General features: G+C 37.6%; 3 protein-coding genes across 4 annotated transcripts; 1 reads left to right on the forward strand and 2 right to left on the reverse strand.

Annotated features, from left to right (window-relative positions):
* Nucleotides 1-242: 242 nt before the first annotated feature.
* ATCOAE (dephospho-CoA kinase family) lies at nucleotides 243-6,266 on the reverse strand. The gene is given in 7 exon segments (XM_089146467.1): nucleotides 243-715; nucleotides 717-968; nucleotides 1,363-1,508; nucleotides 1,587-1,797; nucleotides 4,934-5,009; nucleotides 5,105-5,174; nucleotides 6,192-6,266. Coding segments are annotated over 4 exon segments (705 nt in total). The 5' UTR covers nucleotides 1,695-1,797; nucleotides 4,934-5,009; nucleotides 5,105-5,174; nucleotides 6,192-6,266; the 3' UTR covers nucleotides 243-516.
* A 2,307-nt stretch (nucleotides 6,267-8,573) lies between these two features.
* On the forward strand, nucleotides 8,574-15,700 carry LOC149026211 (NHL domain-containing protein). Of its 2 annotated transcripts, none has more exons than XM_089146470.1 (7): nucleotides 8,574-9,126; nucleotides 9,219-9,287; nucleotides 9,395-9,562; nucleotides 9,811-9,981; nucleotides 10,103-10,312; nucleotides 14,172-14,263; nucleotides 14,717-15,700. In XM_089146470.1, exons 1-7 carry the CDS (start codon nucleotides 9,036-9,038, stop codon nucleotides 15,377-15,379), a joined length of 1,464 nt encoding a protein of 487 aa, XP_089002596.1. In that variant the 5' UTR covers nucleotides 8,574-9,035; the 3' UTR covers nucleotides 15,380-15,700. The 2 variants fall into 2 exon arrangements, with proteins under 2 accessions (XP_089002596.1, XP_089002597.1); XM_089146471.1 differs by having other exon boundaries at nucleotides 8,575-9,126; nucleotides 14,175-14,263.
* A 340-nt stretch (nucleotides 15,701-16,040) lies between these two features.
* Nucleotides 16,041-21,487, reverse strand: ERD2 (ER lumen protein retaining receptor family protein). The gene is made up of 6 exons (XM_089146472.1): nucleotides 21,202-21,487; nucleotides 20,801-21,066; nucleotides 18,965-19,080; nucleotides 17,124-17,197; nucleotides 16,975-17,038; nucleotides 16,041-16,526 (listed from the first exon to the last, which is right to left on the reverse strand). The coding sequence occupies exons 1-6, from the start codon at nucleotides 21,290-21,292 to the stop codon at nucleotides 16,490-16,492; spliced, it is 648 nt and encodes a 215-aa protein (XP_089002598.1). The 5' UTR covers nucleotides 21,293-21,487; the 3' UTR covers nucleotides 16,041-16,489.
* Between the last annotated feature and the right edge of the window lie 291 nt (nucleotides 21,488-21,778).

The following is a 21,778-nucleotide window of genomic DNA, read 5'->3' on the forward strand; positions in this document are numbered from 1 at the left end:
CAGAGATTTGATCCCAACCATAAAAGTGCAAAACATTTTAACCATAACTCCATATATGTTTTGTCATGATGAATCTATAGATTTCATTCTAAAAATTTAGACTAACTAAATAATTAATTTTATGAACCATGACTCCATAAATTTGAAATTTATAGATTTGAACTCTCTAAATTTTTTTTTTAAAATCTCCAGACTCAAGTAACCAGACAGGCCCTTAGTTATTTACATATTTGTGCTAGAAACGTTTAACTGCCTACAGATATTTAGGATTTCCCCAAGCCCATATGATGTCACCGCAAAAAGTGACTGTTTCTCAAACACAACATACTTGATGGCATCAATCTGGAATGTATTTTCAATGTCCAAGCTGATCAGCTTTTCCAACTAGAGAATAATAGAAGTGAACATATTACAGCAGACATTAATAGGTCTCAAGCAAATAAGTAAAAGATGATGTTTAATCTTATTTCCCGTAATACATATTTGAGAACAAAGAATACAAGAGAATTGTCATAATTATTTGGTTCCAACATTGTTAAATAGGTTTCTGCAAGCAACAACAGCCACAACTACAGAAACAAGACTCAACAATGCACCCTGTCTGCTAAGTGCAAATTCTCTCCATGTTAAGGGTCCAGTGACCTGGGTAAAAACCTGAGAGAACTGTTCTTTCATTTCCTCAAGCGATCCTGAATTATCTATCACTATGTTCGCTGGTTTTTTTCCAATCCAGAGACATCTGGGCATTGATCCTGTTTCTGGCCTGCTGCTCAGATGTTCCATCTCTAGTCATGAGTCGTTGGAGTTGTGTGTCTGGATCGACCCACACCACTATAATGGGGTTTGACCACCGATCCATCTTAGCCTCAAACAGCAGAGGGATGTCAAGAACTATGACCTTAGACCCCTTGATCCATAACTTGAAAACCTCCCAGAAGATGCCATAGGAAATGAATGGAGCCAACAACCTGAGAGCAGGTAAGAACTGAATTAAATATGATTGGTTATTCTCAAAACTACTTTTTCTTTTATTATTTTTTCTTCTCATTCTTTTTTAATTTCTTTCTAGGATTTTTTTTGGGGATGGGGTGAGGCAGGTGTTACAGTTGTATTGCTCTTTCATTTGAACACGATGACTATTTAAGAAAGACCAAGACCAGTCCTCTACCATGTAAAATAATTGGTATGATTCTCCCTATAAACAAATATGGGTAATGAATTGATAAGATACTTCAAAACACTCTGGAACAGAAAGCAATGATAATAAATTATTTACCAGAATCTAATTGTACAAGCAAAGAGCAACTAGATAGTAGATACCATGGCTGGATAAAGAGCAGTGAAAACCTAATTATTGCATACCGATTAAGAATTTGACGCTTGTCAGGATCAGAGAATACAATTTGCCCTAATTGTGCTCTGTCAACTTCTCCATTTGCTTGTAAAATGCCTTCTCCAAATTCTGCCACAACCCTTTTCCAACCACCAGTACCTTTCTTCAGCGCATCCTGTGAACAGACCAGATTTACAATATCCCCTCATGTCCAAATTTGGAAAAATTGAGGAAGTAGAGAGAGAGAGCATACACGAGCTACAAGGTCTGCGTCTACAACAGGAATTCCTTTTGCCTTAAACAGATTAGAGACAGTACTCTTCCCAGAAGCAATTCCCCCAGTTAGACCTACGATCCTCATTTTCTGTTTCCTGGAGGAATGGGTAAAGGCACCAGTCGCCCAGACGTTGAGTCCCAGGGACAGAGATGGGGTTGGTGTCTTCTTTTCTGACAGGATTTGCTCACTGCAAGCAGTAACCCAAAAATTAGCCTTTTCTTTACCTGAATCTAGGTGTGCAGCCATCAACGACAAATAACCCCTAAGAGAAAATAAATGACACCCCCCACCCACCAATAAAAAAATAAAGAGAGGAAAGAGTTGAAATAAATGCTTCTCCTCACCATCCCTCCCCCATGTTTTTCTTTTCTCTGAATAAAACAAATTAACTGAGAAGGGTGAGTGAAACAGTGAATAAGCTTGCAGTCATAAAACAACAGTAAACCAGGCACTCATTCACAGATAATTTTAGCACAGTTCACAGCCTGATTCATGATGTACTGAATAGAATACTGTTTCTCAGTTTTACAGATCCATTAAAGTAACTCTTGCTGAACTGGTTTACAAGGATCTAATCCCAAATCTTCAAAGAAACCCAAATAGCCCTTGATTTCCTTATTCAAAAAGCCAGGTAAATGCCATTTCATCCACGTCCCCCCCCACAACCCCCCCCCCCCAAAAAAAAAAAAAAAAAAAAAAAAAAAAGAAGAAGAAGAAGACTTGCTGCAAATTTCATTTGATTATTCCAGAGGAAGAGTTGCTGCTTATTTGGTCTAGATTTCTTTCTTGTAAACACCAACCCCACCTCAAAAAGAAAAAAAGAAAACAGAAAGGGGGGGGGGGGGAGGCCTTTCAATAATCTAAATTGTGAGAGAAAAAAAAGAGGTAGTGGGTGGTGAAGAAGAAAACAGATACTTTAAAGCCTGAAAAAAGTTAAAAAATTTAGTTTAGTTTGAAAATCTGAAGTAATGTTTGAGGCATTATAGCCATAGAAAATGGGATTTGGTATTTATCTTAAGGAATGCAGAGAGCAGTCTGCCAATATTTTCTACCAGCCAGATGGGCATTTGGGACAGGAAGAAGGGGTTAAACCATGGAATCAGAACATCTTCAGGGATGCTTGGATGATCAAGGTCCCAACAGTGTATGAGAGCACAAGAGTGATAATAATATCCACACAAATTTCAAACGTAAAAGGAAAAGCATTGAATATAAAAACAAATGGCATAGCCAGTCTAATTTGTACTGCTACTGATTATGAGAAGATTAAATCAGTAGTCAGATAATTATAACAAGAAATATTTGTGATTCAAATTTGGAATTTAGGGAAATAAATTTCTGCTATTACTAATTCTTCTCAAGCTAGAGGGCTACAAAAAATCAGTTAACAGTGACAGATTTTGAAGAGAAGCAATTTGCAATAGTCCTATCAATGGGACACACTACATCAATTGGATAATTCCACAAGCAATGTTGACTTAGGCCAGGGCAGTAGGAGGAGAAGCAACTAGTTAGTTTAGTTTGAGGGAGTTGGGTTAGCCAAAGGGTAGGGCATTGGAGGTGCCGCCTCATAAGAAAATCCCATATGCAATATGTTATAATCTGATATTGGCAAACCCAAGGTTATCTTATATTTCAAGTTCTGTTATGCCTCAATTTTCTGTACAAGATCTCCAGAACTGGGTGTGCAGGTCCATAATGAACATAGAAATAGAAGCAAGAACACTAATTCAACTTGTACAAGAACTAAATTCCCAAAGAAATCTCAAATTGTGATAGACAAGAACTAACCTAAGGTATTCTACAACCCACCCATCGCTTCATTGATGGGTATTCTCCCACAGGCCATTTCAAGCACAATGAATCCAAAGGTAACATGGTGTATCACTAAATCTGAAGATTATGCAAGATGAGAGTTACATGAAGTAGGAATAAACTCTTCTGATTTCCAGTCCACCTATGAAATGTGATGAGCAGTATTATCCCCGATCTTTAAAAGAAGGGGGAACAATGCCATCAAGAACCCAATTTGGAATAACTAGATAGGAAAATTCTTTCTTCTTCTCCCTCCTTCCAATGGTTGGGTAACGTGGAAAATATAGTGAATGAAAGAGGCTGCTGGAACCAGTAAAATGAAGCTAGATATTCCTGAACTAGAAAGCATAACCCTAAGCTATGAATCCTGATTTCAAACGTCAAGAATTGAAATTAACACTTTTAAATAAAGCCATGAAAACCTGCACTTCATAACTTGAGAAAAATACCTTCATCGATACCTGCAGTTTCGGTCACTTGAATTGAGAGAATGAGGCTTTCTGAAATGAAAGAATCGATCCAAAGATGATCAGAATCTCAGGCATAGGAGCTGCAGGAGGGAGCTGTATATAACTTAACTTACTTACTTACCGGTTTACTCTTTGACTTTGACCCATTAACCGTTTGAACTCAGTAATGAGCTGAAGGGAGATAAGTCCAAATCGTCTACCCATAAGGATAGAGACTTGAATGCAAGGTTTAAAGTATCACATATCGGTAAGGTATCGGTTGGGTGATTTTAAGAGACGTTTCACTTTGTATTGTATCTTTTCACATATACATATTGATAGATGCAGAATTGAATAGAAATGATCAAAATACATGAGGAAATGGTCCAATTCAAGCAAAAAACAATAGACAAACCTAATAAAAATTGTCGATATCTAGCCTAAAATCATTGTCTTTCATTACTATAAAAATCTCTATAGCTTCAGCTAGCATGCCCTTCATACACAGACCTCTGATCAAGGATGAATTGGCATAAAAAAATGGGGAGTAAATCCATCCTTTATCATCTCATATAAGAGCTGGAATGCTGCCATAGTGTTTCCCTTACTACACAAGCTAGATATGATGTTCCTATAGTGCTCATGGCTTCATGCTTGGAAGAGTTTGTTTTGTTACCCAAGCTTTGGATAATAGAGAAGGCTTCCTATATCATCCCTTCATTGCTGAGGACAGCAACAGCATTATATGTTCCCTCATTAGGATGTCTAGTGTCGACACATCATTTGTTCTAGAAAATTAAGAAGACATAGCTAATAAGACGTCTACCAAAAAAAAAGGCTAATAAGACATAGCAACACTAAAACATACACTCTCCACCGATCTTCTACATTTTCCAGAACAAAGCAAACACCCCTACCACTATCCATCAATGCTTCCATTGTCACTGTGCTAAGGCTCTATTCCAAAGTTTTGAAGGAAAAGACCAAGATAATTTGGAAAGTAGAGGGAAAATGTATGAAAGGATTAGGAATGAGTTGTATTGATTTGGACTCAAGTACCTGAATCAAGGGAACTGGATCATGAAATGTACCATTGTCAGCATTAATATCCAGAAGATCAACATTAAGGTCATACCTGCTCCAAAGCAAAAGGCAATATGTTCTCAAAAGAGAATACTTTAAATAGATTAAAGAAAGTTTTTTAGAGAATAAAGGATAATGTTATCAAACCCTGTCAAATCCAAACTTTCCTAAAACTTCTTTAAATGTCAGATGCATCCCATCTCGGAAATATTAAGACCTGATCAAAAAGCATTGACATTGCAGCTCTTTAGTTTAACAACATAGCAGCTTTTTTTTTAATCCAAACAAAGATATACTTGTTTGTGGAGTTGCCTTGGATTTCCATATTGTCAAAGTGCAAGGGAATGTTACTCATCCCAAGAGAGCAATAAGTTTTATGAGTTCAACTATGAAAAGATGGATCATGCACAGATTCAACATATAAGAAGAGGAGATTTTCAGTAATTAGAAAAGGGATTGAAACTATTCAACAAGAATCTCTTCTTTATAATCTAGTTGTTAGCCATGATAGAAGTAAAACACTAGCCCTCTTAAATCTGAAATTGATAGAAGAAAATGAACTTTGAGAGAAAATGTAGGAGGAAAAGAAAGGTTTAATGCTTTATAGTTGAAATTAAGCACATAAGCCAAGCAATAAGTAGGAGAAGCTGTTGGTGGAAATGCTAAGCTGATGTGCAATCAATGCATCTTGGTACAGGGAGGTAGGCATAATTCCAGTGTTGACTTCAAGTTTGCAGCAAAAAAACACTTGTGGATTCACTACAATTTTTGGTAGTTTGGATTCATTATAGGCTACTTATGAGTTTCACATTTTGTATATTGGAAGTTGGAACTGCATGTGATCTATTCGATGAATTTACTGAACTAATATTGTGGCATGTATAAATACTTATATCTATAAAAGTTGTGGTCATGATCACTCTCATAGAACAATGGAAAATGAAAACATTTAACCACAATTTAAAAACCCAGCAACTGTATGATCCCGGAATTTGACCAAAGGATGCCAAATTTCAAAACAGAAAAAAGGGAAAAATGAAAATTACTCAACCAAACCAGGCGGTTTTCATAAGAAACCAACAAACATTAAGACTATTTGGTTAACTCCCAGTATTGGAGTAACGCAGTCTTTGAAACCAGAAAGGCAGAAACCATATATAAATACAAAGAATCGAAAATTTCAAAAAGCCCAGAAAGACAGCATCTTACGTTCTTCTCTTATTAATTAGCCTACCTCAAGAAATTCGAAACTGTGAAAGAGGATGTGAAACCACAAACCAGAAATCTTCTTCCGAAACCCTGCAACTCGTCACAGACTCACGAAAACCCATTTTGCCCGTTTTTCCCTATTTTATGAGGTAGGTTCGATACGTATCGAGTGTATCGATATGTATCGGTACGTGTCGATACATATCGTCAGGTGGTCAAGTTTTTATTTTTTATTTTCCTGAATCCGAAGAGTTTATACATAGGGGGAGGAATATTACTAATATAGGTACCGCCGGATGGTTGCAAACCCAGGAGCTCCTCGTGGGAGGTTTGGCTTTTAACCGCTCTACTAATCCACCATTGGTCAAGTTTTTGGTAGTTTGGAGTTTGGACAGAGATTGGCTAATCTTATTAGCAGAGAGGAGTAGACGACGGTCGGCGGCCGTCCCAATGAGGAGGCGCACGAGGCGAAGCGGCGGCGACACGCGGCAAGTTTCCGAATCCAAGAGTTTATATATAGGGGGGAGGAATATTACTAATATAGGTACCGCCGGATGGTTGCAAACCCAGGAGCTCCTCGTGGGCGGTTTGGCTTTTAACAACTCTACTAATCCACCATTGGTCAAGTTTTTGGTAGCTTGGAGTTTGGACAGAGATTGGCTAATCTTATTAGCAGAGAGGAGTAGACGACCGGATGCTGTTGCGTGACTCGTTATATCGACATACGAGCGGATTAAAAGGGAATAACTGGAATTGCCGCTAGGGCAAAATGGGAGAGTAAGTTTGATAGAGAAGGGTATATTGGTCTTTTTTTATTGTACAATTAATCATTCTAATGGAATGAGACGAATGTGTTTTTTAAACATAAAATGGGGTGTTGGTGTTTTTAAGCTTGCATTTTGGGGTGCCCATGCAATTTGCTCTTCTTTAAAATATATAAATGCTACGTATCTTTGCATTTTTTTTTCCGTGTCGTATCAACTAGTACATATTGATGTGTATTGTTTATTTTGAATTTTTTTTACAAAAAAAACGTCTCTCTGTGTCGGCCAAATTAACGAGAGACGCGAAAGACGATGTGGAAGAATAGAACTATAGACATATCGTCCTATAATGTTTCGTAGACTTGCGATACCGATATGTATTGACGGAAACGACACGTTATGGACCAATACTTAAACCTTGATTGCATGCTCCCCTCACATACTGTCACACTGGATAAAGATTATCTTCTATGCACATTTCTTTGTTGTACACCACATCTATATACCAAATTGAAGGCTATTGAGGATTTCTTGTTAGTTCTTCTTCTATGCATATCTCTCTCTCTTTGTTCTACACAGTAGTATGTTGCGCCTGAGCGGATATTGTCCGTGTAGGTGCTATGTTATGACACGTGTACCAAAAAATATCCATCATCTTAAACCGATTTAATTTTTAGGATTCTTTCTAATTTACCATTATTACCCTTAATTGAAACAAAATTTACAAAATGAACCAAGATTTGGGAGTAATCAGAAAACAATTGAGATCAAGTTTAACCTAAAGTTCTCTTCCGTCTCCGGTTTCCAGCACTATCTTCTTTGTCAGTGGAACCTCTAATCGAATGATTTTGCTTCTCCACCCTTATTCCGGTCAATCTCTTTCTTATTCTGTCGTTGATGTGTTCTAAACAAATTGACTTACATTTTGTGTTTCACTATCGATGGATGCCTCTCTTTTATTTTTGTATTGTTTTTCCCACTGTTTATCAAATTTGTGTTTGGATTCCTAAACTTGAACCTTTAATGTTCAAAATTTTGAAGTTCAACGTTGCAAGGATTAGCCCTGTGAATTACTAGCACAACTGTTGGGCCCGTCAATGTAGTCCCACCAGAGACCTAATATAATCTACAAAAGTTGATAGTGATCCATGCCCAAGCTGAAGAACACATAATTGCCTTTTGTGAAAAATAGAGGAGCATAAAGGATTCAAACCTGAGATATAGACGCTACCAAACCACTTGAGAGTGAGCAGAGGAGATTCAAACTTGAGACTAAATAAGTTCCATTTTTCTAGTGAAATAGATCCTTGAATTGAAGATATACGAACGCATGTATATGTGAATTGAAGTCATATTCTAATCTAACCAGACAAGTTGGAAAAGATTATAAAAAATTAAGAAAAATTAAAATTTATAAATAAATAGATATCATTCTTATAATGTAATTTTTCCTCAGCAGAGTTAGATTACTCGTCTAAACATTGCACGTGCTTGGACGGTGGGTGGGGGAAGTGAAGATTTTGGTTTTATGTAATTGACCACTGTTTGAAGAATCTTAAATCTTTATAGCTTAATTGAATTTAAATCATAAATTTTCGAGAAAAAATTTAAAAAAATGGAAACATGAATTCATCTTTACCTTTTTTGGTGATGAAAGAATGGATGTGATTTTGGGTCTAATGTTTTTTTTCCTTGGGATGGATTTCTGGTCGTAGACGATACGCTTCCGTCCCAAGTGTAAAAGGTAGTCCCAAGTGTAAAAGGTAATGCCTGATGAACTAAAGTATCTGTAAAGTGTGGAAGTTGAAATGGTCTAATGGAATCACAATTTTTCCAAAGCAGCTCTTTCCGTTCTTTACCCATCAGATTCCATGGAAAAGCAGTTCTTTTTAATTTGAGAAAAAGTTGATTTCTTCAAATTAAACATTTAAAAATAAGGGCAGCTTATGGTTCTGATTCTTACTCTACTGGTCCATCACTTCTCAGTTACCTGACAAAGTCGAATGAATCCACACGCTGAACCTGAACGTTGGCTCTTATAGCGTTCTTCTTAGTCTATTAAGTTCTGTGGAAATAAACCCTTTCGAAATCTGCTTACCGGAGAGATGGTCATGAGAAATTCTTGGTTTTTCATCATTTTCTTGGTGCTGTTCAGTTTCTATATCGTTCAATTTCGTGCAGAAGCCGCTCCAGCAGGTTATTCACATCTTTCTTGATCTGTTTTGCTTATGGACAAGTTACTTTTCTGCTATTTTATAATATCTTGTTTTGTTTTATTTTTCCCTCAGGACCCTTGATAAAGCACTTGTCTTCCTTTCTCAAATGGACGAGGTCTTCCCCGAAAACTCCTACTACAGGTAATTCGAAAGAGAGTTTGATGATATCTGCCGAACCCAGATGACTGGTTTGCTTATATTTTAATGGGCATTCGCCAAACTCAGTGTGTATGTGTTTGTTTCAACAGATGGGAATGCTGTTCAGTTTGAGAATGGGTATTTGGTGGAGACTGTTGTGGAGGGAAACGAGCTAGGGGTTGTGCCGTATTCCATCCGGGTCTCTCATGACGGCGAACTCTTTGCTGTCGACTCCGTGAATAGTAACATTGTTCGGATTACTCCGCCATTATCACAGTGTAGGCGTGCTCTTCTTTCTGCCTTTTAAAAATCTTCTTATTCTGTCGATTGTTTACAATTCTGAGCAACCAGAACTTCATGATGAGTTGAGGCTCAGATTATCTTGTTGTTCCTTTCATCAACCACTTCTTAGTCTATTGCCGAAAAGTTTAGCTGAATGGGTCAGCTGAGTAATCATTTTATGCGTAGGGTTGGCAGACATATATTTTATTTACAGCATTTCAGATATGGGGATTTGGTTTTGCAGATAGTAGGGCAAGGTTGGTTGCTGGGTCATTTAAAGGTTACTCCGGGCATGTGGATGGGAAACCAAGTGATGCTCGTTTTAATCATCCTAAGGGTGTTACCATGGATGACAAAGGGAATGTGTATGTTGCAGATACCTCCAATCTAGCCATCAGAAAGATAGGAGAAGCAGGTTTTTGTGGCCCCTGAATTTATGACTGGTTTTAATGTGATGAGGAAACCAGTGGATTTTCTAGTCTTGGGGGTATTGCCCTTCATAAAACGGTTATGTAACTTCATGTAACTGTTTGCAGGTGTCAAAACAATTGCTGGGGGAAAATCAAATGTCGCAGGATATAGGGATGGCCCCAGTGAAGATGCAAAATTCTCAAGTGATTTTGATGTGGTGTATGATGGGCGTACCTGTTCCTTGTTGGTTGTTGATAGAGGAAATGCTGCTATTCGGCAAATCTCTCTCCAGCAGGAGGATTGTGATTTCCAGTATAACTCCATTTCTACTACAGGTTTGGACTTGGAATTTTTCTCATTAGTTCATCCCTAATTGTGTATTGGAAGGAATATGGACATCCTCTATTCACCTTAACGGATGCAACAAACATATATACAGTTGTATGAAATATATTGCTTTTCACCACAGTAGGGATTATATGTGTTTCTTGTCTGCTATAATTCTATAATGTTAGCTAAAAGATTTGAATAATTGCAGTGCTTACTGTCAAAGTTAAATGTGCAGATAAGCAAGGTGTGACTTGATATTTTGAGTGCCCTGTAAGCTTCACTTTCTAATTAGGCTCTTGCAAAATTTTATAGGACAATTGTGAGATCCAAATGTTATTGAAAACAAGATATTTGAACAATTAGTTGATATATCTTGTATTTATTTTTTATCATAGGGACGTATGAGACCATTAGTAACAAATTTTTTTTTTGGATGAATAAATAAATATATTAAAGAACCGAAACCAAAGAGAAATACAAAGAGGGTGGGGGGGGGGGGCAAAGCAAGTAGTAGTTCCAAGGAAAATAGAATAATAGAATTGATTCTAATTGAATAAAGCTGTACTTCCAAAAGATGATTAAATAAGGAAGAACTGGTTGAGATGGATAAAGGAAGTTTTTGTCACATGTCGGTATTGAGAAGTATTGTCTTGTAAGTGAGAGCGACCAAAACGTGTACGGTTAAGGGGAGAATTGGAGATGGTTCAAGGTAGACAGATTAAGGAAAGATATTACCTTGGGTTGAATGGATGTGTGGAATTGGATTTGTGTAGCCAGAGATGCTAGGAACACCAAAAACATTAGCATTAATTGAAAGATATTAGAGGCTCATAATCCTGTGTTGATGTTATGTTTTGAGGGACACATTTCTTGACAATTGAAATACCAAAGTACACTAAGGAAAATGCATGGTGAACTTAACATGTTTGAGTTCACTCAAACCTCCTGTGTATAATATCCTGTTTTAGGCTATTAACTGACTGTCAAAGTTTTACCCTTAAGCAGGGAGAACTCACTACATGAATTACTGAATACTGATCTGCTTAAGGCCTGAACAGAGCTAGTTACTGCTAGTGCCTATAAATTTCATAATCTATCAGGCCTTTCTTTAAAAAAAATTTTTGTGAGGTGTGAGATGTATTAGAGAGGCACCTAGGTGACAAGGCGTCTATATAGGCTCCCTACTCATGCAATATATCAATGATACAATGCAGCACTGAAGCTATATCAATGCACTAAGGTATAATTATGTTAATGATGTTTCATATTGGAAAACCAACATATGATAAACAAATCAGAAGATATAAAAACAAAACAATAGACGTAAACCAATGTAAACTCTTCAAATTAAAAAAAAAAAAAAAAATCAATGTAAAATTGTGAAATGTCAGCAAGGATTGCAGTCATCCTGGACCCAAGAAATAGCCTAAATGCCTAAGCAATGCATTAACAACTATGCTGATTTACTTTTTGTTGATGATTTTATAAATATTCAGCATGTGTTGTTTAGTTGGGATAAGGCTGAATTGAGCTGAATTCAGTTGGTTAGGTTGAGGTGTCTCAACACTCTTAAGATCTGGCCAAATGTCTAAAACTAGTTGAAATAGGTGGATTTAGTTTTCTGTACTTCAGATGTGAGGTAATTTGGATACAATCTTGTCCTGAGAATCAGGAGACATGGATTAAGGAAGATGCATAGCTAACGGAGAGAATATACTAGTAATGGTGCCAATCACTCAAACGGGTTACTTTTATGACTATGTCATGTTAGAGTTGGTTTGGGAGTAGTTCTAATAAATGACAAGTTACAAGAAAGTTTTTTGAGGTGGCATGCTCCACGTTCAACTAAGGCCTTTATTGCCTCTACACAGAGGAGTGGTTCAATCTGGATTGAAGGAACTAAAGGAGCTCGGGATGGACCCTAAGGGAAGAGGTGAGTAAGGATATGCATGGCTTTGGCCTTGTATCTAGTATGGCCTCAAATAGAGCTGATTGAAAGGCAGGGATCCATGTAGCCGACCCCATCTAAGTTGGGATAAGGCTTGTTTGCTGCTACTGCTGTTATTGATGTCAACGTAGAGTGGCTATGCTAACCTATCTTCAGGTAACCTGGAAAAGCCAACATGGTTATTCATGCTACCTACAATCTAGATCTTTGTTTCATGTAAATGAGCTTTCTAGCTTGCAGTCTCCGTCTGTTGGTGGCTGTATTACCTAGACACATCAAATTATCAGCTATGTCTGGCACTTCATGCAAGCCAATAAGAATGCAAGAATGGACTGTTGGCAGTACCAAAATTAAGCCTCCTCGCCATGTGCCACTTAGTGGCCTTAGTAAGTTTGTCGTTTTAGTCATTTATGATCTGCAGACTAGTTTTGTTAGGTTTGGCTCCTTATAATGGCCCTATACTTTCTACTGAACAGAAAAAGAGTGTTTGGGATGATCATGCTCTTTCTTGCAATTTTTGCAAGTTGATTTCTTATCTTTTATTATTACTTATTATTTTTTTAAAAATTTTTTTGAGTCATGGAGGATGGGGTTGGTGGTGGTAAGGGGAGATTTTTTTTTGAATTTCCTTATAGCTGTCTTTCCAATAAAGCATTGGAGATAAAACACTTTCATGCGAATGATGCATTATGAAATCAAGTACCTACATTATGAGGCTCTTCGCAGACAAAGATTTTTTTGAAGTCAAAAGTCAAATGTCATAGATATTTTGATTTGATATTTAATGGGGGTCCCTTGAAATGCAGAATCTCAAAATCAGTGAGAGTCTGTGGTATTAGTTTATACCTCATGATCTAACATGAATTTTGGCTAAGACAAATTTAGTTGGTATACCTCCCTAAAAAAACCAGAAAATCATTTTTTTCCATCCAATCAAGTAATGGTTTAACAATATTGTGCCTGTGTGGTGCACTTTGGTATCTAAATCATGTTAGTTGAACTTGAACATAATTTATGTTACTGGTAGTCTTTTGAGACCCTCTCTTGAAAATTTTCCTCCCTCTATGTGGAGTTTTTGCTTGTAGTTGAACTTCTAAGCTCATTATTATATGTTGGCTTCAAGAGGAATTATGAGTACACTCAGACATAGTTGCCTACAGGAAGGTCCAGCTGTACATTTATTGACATGGCTATTTATCTGGTTTATAATGTACAGCTTGTGTCCATTTCAGTCACCCCCAGTTGTCTCTTCTTTATGTTGCCTAAAAGCATGTTCTCGACTTGGTGAATGGTGTTCCTGAATACATAAGCACTTGAATCTTATCTACCTTGGCCTTATTCCTTCTAGGTTGGCAAGTAAATGAAGATTTGATAACTGTCAAAAGAATTGGATAAGAGTAAGAACGATGATGAATAAATAACTCATGTTACTCTTCTTAAGTACCGTGGTCAGGTCATGATTCGAAATAATGTGAACTGAAGAAGTTAGTAATGTTGAAGAAAGAATAGGACTTTGTGGAAGTGAAAAATAGATGGCACAGAAATGGAATTGTTCAACAGTGCATGTGCTTACATTCAGGAGCCTGTTTGTTCATTCTTGGTCTCAATAATTCCACAATGTTCATGAGAAAAATACCCAAAAAATCTTTTATTCTCCTTAGGAGGTGGTTGATGAGTAAATTCATCATCCTCACATCTCTGGCCCAAAGCACTCTAGTATTATGCAAATACGATGTACACAACATGCTGGTTGGCTGCTTTAGCTTTTGTCCCTGACTTCTATATCCTTGGTGCTCCTCATCATAGAAGGCTTATCACTAACATAAAACCAACTCAACTATCAAGTGAAACCCTGATTGTCTAGTCCTGCTTCCGATCTTAATCAAATACTAATTATTTCATTTGATCCTTACTAGCAGATGTTATGCTTGTTATCGGTGCCATATTAGTTGGATACCTGTCATGCATGCTTCATCAGGGATTTGGACTTTCCTTCTTGTCAAGATCAGTAAGTTTCACAATTTTCTATTCCTTTAGTACTATCTTCATCAATTTCTTCTAATACTGAGACTTCAAATATTCACAAGTTTATTCCTAATAAATTCCACAACACCAAAGTCTGTATTTCAACCATCTATACTGTTTTTCTAACTTATTTATTTTCTGTTTGTGTGTCTTTTCTTTCTTTTTCTTTTTGCCCGCAGGGGGGGGGGGGTTGGATATTGCTTAAACAATCTTCCTGTTCTTACTATTGGGGACTAGCAATTCTGAATTTCACTAAATTTGCCTAGCATTTGTACTGTGGATGTGCATGAAATATGCTTTTAAGAGTCATTGTCATTGAAACCATGAAAATCATCATGGTAGCATAAGAGCTATTGAGATGTAAATTCACATTCTACTTGGTTAGTGTTCCTGTGTCTTCTTTCAAAAGATTTAAATTTTGAATCTGTTGATACAGCAACAAATCTCAGAAAGTGATCCGAAAGATCAAGTGACCTCTGAGAAACCCAGTCTTGTGGTGGAGAGCCTGAAAGAGGAGCCAGATGCCAGATGGCCATCGCTTGGAGGCCTTGTGATTGATTTGTTTAAACTTGCAGTGGAAGCACTGGGTAGCATCTTTCTTTATTTCATACCTGTCAGTCTCAGGATCAGAAAGCCTAAGACTAATCTTACTCCACTAAAAGACACTCTGGTAATGCCTGAGGATAGAGCTGAACCTCCGTTAGTACAAAAGCAGAGAAGTGCTACTCCTCTTTCTGAAGCACGGCATTCCCCTTCTCCTGCAAGTGGTGACGGTCATACACAACATAAGCTCCAAAAGAGTAAGTCAGCAGCTCCAAGGGATCCTTCTTTATCAAGCAAGCATCGGTCTTCAAAGCGGCAAGAATATGCAGAATTCTATGGATCAACTGAGGTTCCTTCATACAGTCAGGTTGGTTCTAAGAGCCTTAAAGAAAGAAGCAGACACCGCCACCATGATAGAAGTGGGGAGGTGGTTTTTGGAGCCACAGGAACAGAACCAAAACCTGTGGAGATCAGGTCAGTTGACTATGGTGACCCCAAGTTTGACCATTTCAATATCAGGAGCAAGTATGGATCTGATAATGCATTCCATTTCTGAATGAGATGAAATTCATAATCCAACTCAATCTTATGGTTCCTCGTGGGTGAACCAACCTGAAGGCTACTACAAATGTAAGCGTGGGTTGGCATCACATGTTTTGATTGAAGCTCCTAGTCTTGTACCTTTTTTTCTTCTTCTTCTTCTTTTGGGTCTTTCTTTCTTTTAGGAACATGCATTGAACTTTTGACGAGGACAGTTCTAAGACTTGTGACACACCTGAATCTTTAATGCTTGTGAAGTTACATTAAAATGTCCTGATGGGGTGTAATGAATCTGAGTAATTATGAGGTTTGAGCAATGTCCGCAGATTTTTCTCTTACCTGATTTTCTCTCTGAATTTTTTTACCCTTCTCTTTTGTCGCATAATTGGTTCAGTGTGAATTCTGAACAGAAGCAAATCATCGCGCTTGAATCAGTTTTTTCCAACTGAATCTAAAATCTTGCTTCATGAGCGTAGAAGGACGAGTTGCAGAATGGATTTTCAACTGCTCGCAAAGCAGATACTTTTAACCACGTAAATTGCATTTTGAAGCGAGCCATTACTACAGGGAAGAATAAACTCATTAAGGAGCATCAAGACGCACCAACCACAAAAAGGGAAAAATTGCATAACCCCAATACCATCAGAGACACGTACACATACAAACGAGACACAGGATAAAAAGAATAGTGAAACGAAGATAACTTCCATAAAATGTTCATATGACATCCATAATGGTGGAGTACTTGTCTTCGCCAACACTAATGAATGGCACTAACTTGAGTGCCATTTACTTAACCAAAAATTCTGAATCCCATTTTCAACATGTTCCAAATCCATCACGGCATCTATGGGATATACTACTGATGATCAAGGGACAGTCATATTACACTTCACAGTTATCCCCTCTACATCTGCAAGTTAGTGTAGGTTGCATCAACCAATCTACTAATATTTCTTTGGTACAAATGATGCTTTTATCCTTGTCTGAATTAAACTTGTATCCTTCCATGCTATGTGCAGTAAAACGACACTACCATCACCTCAAAAACCCAATAAGATAACCAAACAGCTTATATACTCTCATTAGCATTAACTTGTAGACCAATTTGAGTTTGCAAATTGATTCAAGCAGGAAGCTGAAGCTTTGCGTTGTTCTTCCAGCTGCAAAACAATAAAATGGAAGTTAATTCTTACAATCGATCTGAACTTCAACAATCTTTGGCACGAACTGGACAGAAATAAAGAAATGGACAACACATTTCTCTGATTTCAGAGTTTCTTATTTAAGCAGATTCAGCAACATAACTGATCATTGCCAAACTCCGATTTGGCCTGTCCCTAGACATCAAGCACAAATCAGATCGCCCAGGAATCATTCCAATTCTGCAGGAATTGGCAATCCAGTTCTGACTCCTAATACCAATCAGATGTGAGAAGGGAGCTAAGTTCAATGACAGCCCACTATCTCATGACCAAGATGGCAGACACTGCCAATTATATAGGGAGGGACGTAAAACTAGATACATTCCCTTCGTTTTCTGTGCATCTCAATATCAAGACAAATGGAGTTTAAATGGCAATTAAATATTTTTCAAGTTGACTTTATTACCTCAAAAAGTAATAATAGAAAAAATCAGCATAAAGAGCTGTCTGAACAAGACCCGATATGACGGCTGCAATCCAATTCATAAGAAAGAGTAAGAATGTGAATCATTAGTTCCGTCAAACATATTAATCCATGTGCATTATATAGCTTACATAGCCATCGAGTGAAACGTGGCTCTGTGAAGTAGCGGTAGATCCAGTTAAGAATGTAGAATGCCCGATAAGCCCTGCACCAAGAAAGGGGGGAGGGGGAAGAAGAAGAAGACTTCGATTCAATATATTTAACTGGAGTACAACTAGTAATAAGATCCAGAGAAATGATACAAAAGCACTTGATTTTCAGTCTAATAGCACAATTTGTTGTAAGTTTCACTCCTCAAGAAAGATATCAGTCCAATAGCATTTTAGTGCAAAAGGAAGCTCCTCCACTCCTGTTCTTTGTTTGAAAATGCTGAAAAGTGAAGAGACAACATGACAGGCCAACAAGAGGACTACAACCATGTCACCAATCCAAATGACCCTTTTGAGGTGGATAGTCCAAATCAGCCGATCTCCTTCTACAGAATGGTGAACTAGAAGACAACCTGTATGAAAGGCCTAGGTTTAACAGATTTTGGCACATGACATGTTTTTGTACACAACTTCCTTTTAATATTAAGTGCAGTATTTTATTCATGAAGGAAAGAAATTCATCAAATAACCCCCCCCCCCCCCAATAAGCCTTGAAGATCCTATGGCTGAAGTAGAAAAAGGAGGGCAAGGAGAACCAAGATCACAGTTAACGCCAGGGCATCCACTGTTTGCAAGCACACAAGAAGACCATCCAACCTCAACAACCACAAGAATGAGGTGTTTTGGGCCATTGCCAAAAATATGCACATTACTTAGCAATGGGTATGATAACTTGGTTCCAAGTCCGTTGCCATACAAGTTAAAGAAAGATTAAAAAACTTAATTCATCCAAAAAAGTTTAAAAGACATAGTATGCCTCCAGTGTGGTTTTCTTTCCTTCCTCTTTTTTTTTTCCCCTTGTTTTTTGGGCCCTCTGTGTGTGTGTGGGGGGGGGGGGGTGTTTAGAATTAAGAAACTCCCTTCAGTTGTAACCAAGATACTAAATGAGTATGGGGCAGCATAACGTAAGTGCTCTTCATAAAGCGTAAACAATGAAAAGGCAACATGGCAACTATTTAGTCCGAGCATATCAAGAACACATGTGGGAATACAGATTACCAGCAGGAATTGGAAGTCTATCACAAAATAAACAGCCAATTCATTACTGTCCTAGTTTTCTCCTAATACCAAGGACTTGGTTCACCTTTCCAGTGAAAACCCCAGAACTAAAAGTGAAGGTTTCCTGTACATACATGATACATCTAATCAAAGCAATGTGTTTAAGCATGTCTCAGATGCACTGAGGCATGACATGCATATCATGTAAGGTAAAGTACAAATATAAAACATGAATGCAAAATTATGAACATGCGAATGGAGTAAAATATTGCATAACCATCCAATATGTCAGAAACATGTCTTACTGATAGACAAGTGAGTATCACATCAAGTGAAACTTCTCAGCATCCTACCCTAGAAAGCTTACAAAAAGTGGGAAATTTCTTGGATCCCTAAACCAGCAAGAATCACAAAATCTATCTCCTAAAGAAGTGGAAGGTAAAAGAAATTAATTAAAATTTTGGAATCAACTTCACATTTAAGTATGTAAGAACCAACCAACAAAACAATATCCTACCTAATAGAACCTGCGTTCATCCTACAAATTTAGATTTCTGCATCCTAGAACCAACACCCCAAGCCACAATAATCAACAAAAGCACAAAATCCAGGGCGAAAACTGAACCTGTGAATGATGACTATTTCATTACAAACACTAGATAACAGCTGTAATACATTATTAGTTTCAGAAGAAATTACTCACCAAACACAATTACAATATAATACAATTCCACTATATAAACATGACAAAGACAATGGATTACCCCAGGAAGAAGACATATTGGCCTGTTAAATTATCCACATTTCCACTTCTCTGCAGCAAAACTAGCTGTGGAAGAATTGCAACTGCTTCCAAATATATGGAAAATGCCCATAAGACCTGCAATGGAATCATAACTTACAAAATGAGTTGAACAATCTTTACAAATTCAGTTTTTCTAAATAAAAATATGAGGCAAGACTCTCTAGCCAATCACTTCCAACAATTCAGCAACAAAGACTATCTCCTCCCATGGAGCATTGTTCCACAAGAAAACTCATGCCCAGACCCTTTATGTGCATAAGAGCTGACAAGAGGCAGCACTGCAGATCCACTTGATTTTTGAAGGGAATATGAAGTCAGGTTACAACTCCAAAGTTAACCTATACAGGTGTAATCGACCTCTTTTCTTTCTTTTTTTTGTGTGGAGTGCAGTGGATTTTGGGTCCAATCAAATATAAAATCTCCTCTATTTGCCTTATCTCTGCTTTGTTCACCCTCACACAGGTGTGCTGCTTTCCCATGGGAAGACCCATTTTAGGCACAAAGTAAAGCAATAAAAAGAAGGCAATTCTAATCAGCTACCAGCACAGACACCACTAGATTGGTTACATCTTAGTGCCTCAGTTAAATATTAGATCCAAATCCTGTGGTGTATTGGAGTGATCCCGTTGAAACATTAGTTGTTGAAAGGTCAGCCAATCCAACCGCTACTGCACTACTTGTCTGGCAAATCCCATATATTCGATTCCCAGATTACCCAGTCTCAGCAATTAGTATCCTTTCCTGACAGCCTTTTATTCTGTGACTTGTCCCCAATTTTTCAAAAAACAAGTTATCTTCTGCCAGGTTTTCAGGGGGCTATTTAATCTGGTTGCCATTTCTTAATGATTTCTTCTCCCCTTGGCCCATGTTCACCTCTGTAATCATGCAAAATGCACACCAGTGCCTCATAAAAGCTGGCAACACCGTTAAAGCAGTTCCTTGTTAAAGGGTAATTAAATGTGTTCGATAACTTGTTTCACCATTTGATAACAGTATATATTCACCAGAGCCTCCCCCCAAACAAAAGAAAAACACTTTAAAAAAAAAGATAATCAGTAGCAAGGCAAAAGGGCATCATGACCCCAAGTCTGGGGATTTCTGCTGGTTTCATTCTCCAGGACAAGAGACTAGAAGAAAAACATTACATAAGACAACAACTGAGAAGTAAGAAAATAAGTGAATGAAGAGACAACGGAAATCTAAGTCTGTAAGTAGCACCTTAAAAATCATTTAAAGAAGTTACAAACTCACATTCATGAGCTGTAAACCCTAATAACACGGTAACCACAATATCCCGACTTAAGTCCAAGGGTACTAACATAACAAGTCACGATACATAAACTGAGAAGCAACTATTAAGTTTATACAACTTCTAAAGCCAACTACCCCCTCCCACCAAAAAAAAGAAAAAAGAAAAAACCAAAAAAAAGAAAGAAAAAAAAAAAAAGGACTAGAGCAACACATTGGTTTACGCGTGCTCGTGAGGTTTAAACCATGGTTTTGACCTTGTTAAAAGCAATTTGTAGGCTGAAAACTCGAAATGCAGCATACTCGTTAGAAATTTTCTGCATATATGTAAACAGGCGACGAAAAGAAACAGAAATCGGGAATATCAAACCCATAACGGATAGTCATAAAAGGAGTAAGTGGAACATCTCCCATTTCATTATAATTATATGACCATTAGTTAGAGATAAGCCGAGGAAAGAATGAAGAGTGATTAACTAATCTTCCAGCCTCCAAGCCACTTCAATATCAAATGAAGAAATAACCAAATAGGAACAATGGAAAGTACCTCTTGAAATGTGAACTTCTCGTGAACCAGAAGCGCTAATATAAAGCACCCCAAAACAAGAAGAAGATGGCGGAATGTATCCAGCTCTTTGTCATAAGAACGCTTAACAACACGATGACGTCGCATACACCACACGATCGCTAGAGAACTCGCTATGAATACCAGCTTCATCACAGTATTATAAAGGGAAATGAAATCCGTGAAGAGATCCAAGTACCGAGCCAGAAATACAATAGCGTAAAGCTCCTGCGTTTTGAGCGAAATCCCTAATCACCAGAATAATGTTTAAAAAGTTCAGCTCCACCATTACAAGCAATGAAATCTCGAATACAATAAAAATACTCGAAGAATAAGCTGCTCGAAGAGGAAGAAGAAGTAATGAATAATCTCAAATGTGTTACCTGAACATGATTTAGTAGCATAGATTTTGAGCAACAGTATCAAAATACTGATCAAATGCATTCCATCGCCAACAAATCGGAAGATATTCATGGCTGAAAGGAACGAACCGAGCTGTCTGGTTGCCCTAGATTCCTGGGCTCAAAGAAGGAGAAATGAATGCGACGGAGAGACCAGGACGACCGAAAGAGCGAGGAAGAGAGAAAGAAAGAGAGAGCTGTCGAGGGAGACGGACACGTTACGTCTAACGCAGCATCGTATTTTATTAGAAATTAGGCTTTGAGAAGCTTCTCTCAGTAACGGGCATACGGAGGAGTGCACGACTGAAGTATAACATGTTTTGACCCCACAAAAATTTAAAAAAAAAAAAAAAAAACGGCATGTCATCATCGATTTTATGAGGGTAGTGGGGTCAATTCACTTCATAAATTAACGGAATAAAAGATTCGATTCGAGTATTCCGCCGGAGCTGTTTCAACCAGTTCAGATTTTCACGGATTGGATTCGGATTTCGACGTTAAGCAAGTGGTTCTTTTCTTTTCTTTTCTTTGCACATTTATACTAAATAAGTCACTAAGA

The sequence above is a fragment of the Hakea prostrata genome, chromosome 2 (genome assembly GCF_041222555.1).
Source record: "Hakea prostrata isolate BN-2017 chromosome 2, UWA_Hpros_2, whole genome shotgun sequence".
Taxonomy (NCBI): domain Eukaryota; kingdom Viridiplantae; phylum Streptophyta; class Magnoliopsida; order Proteales; family Proteaceae; genus Hakea; species Hakea prostrata.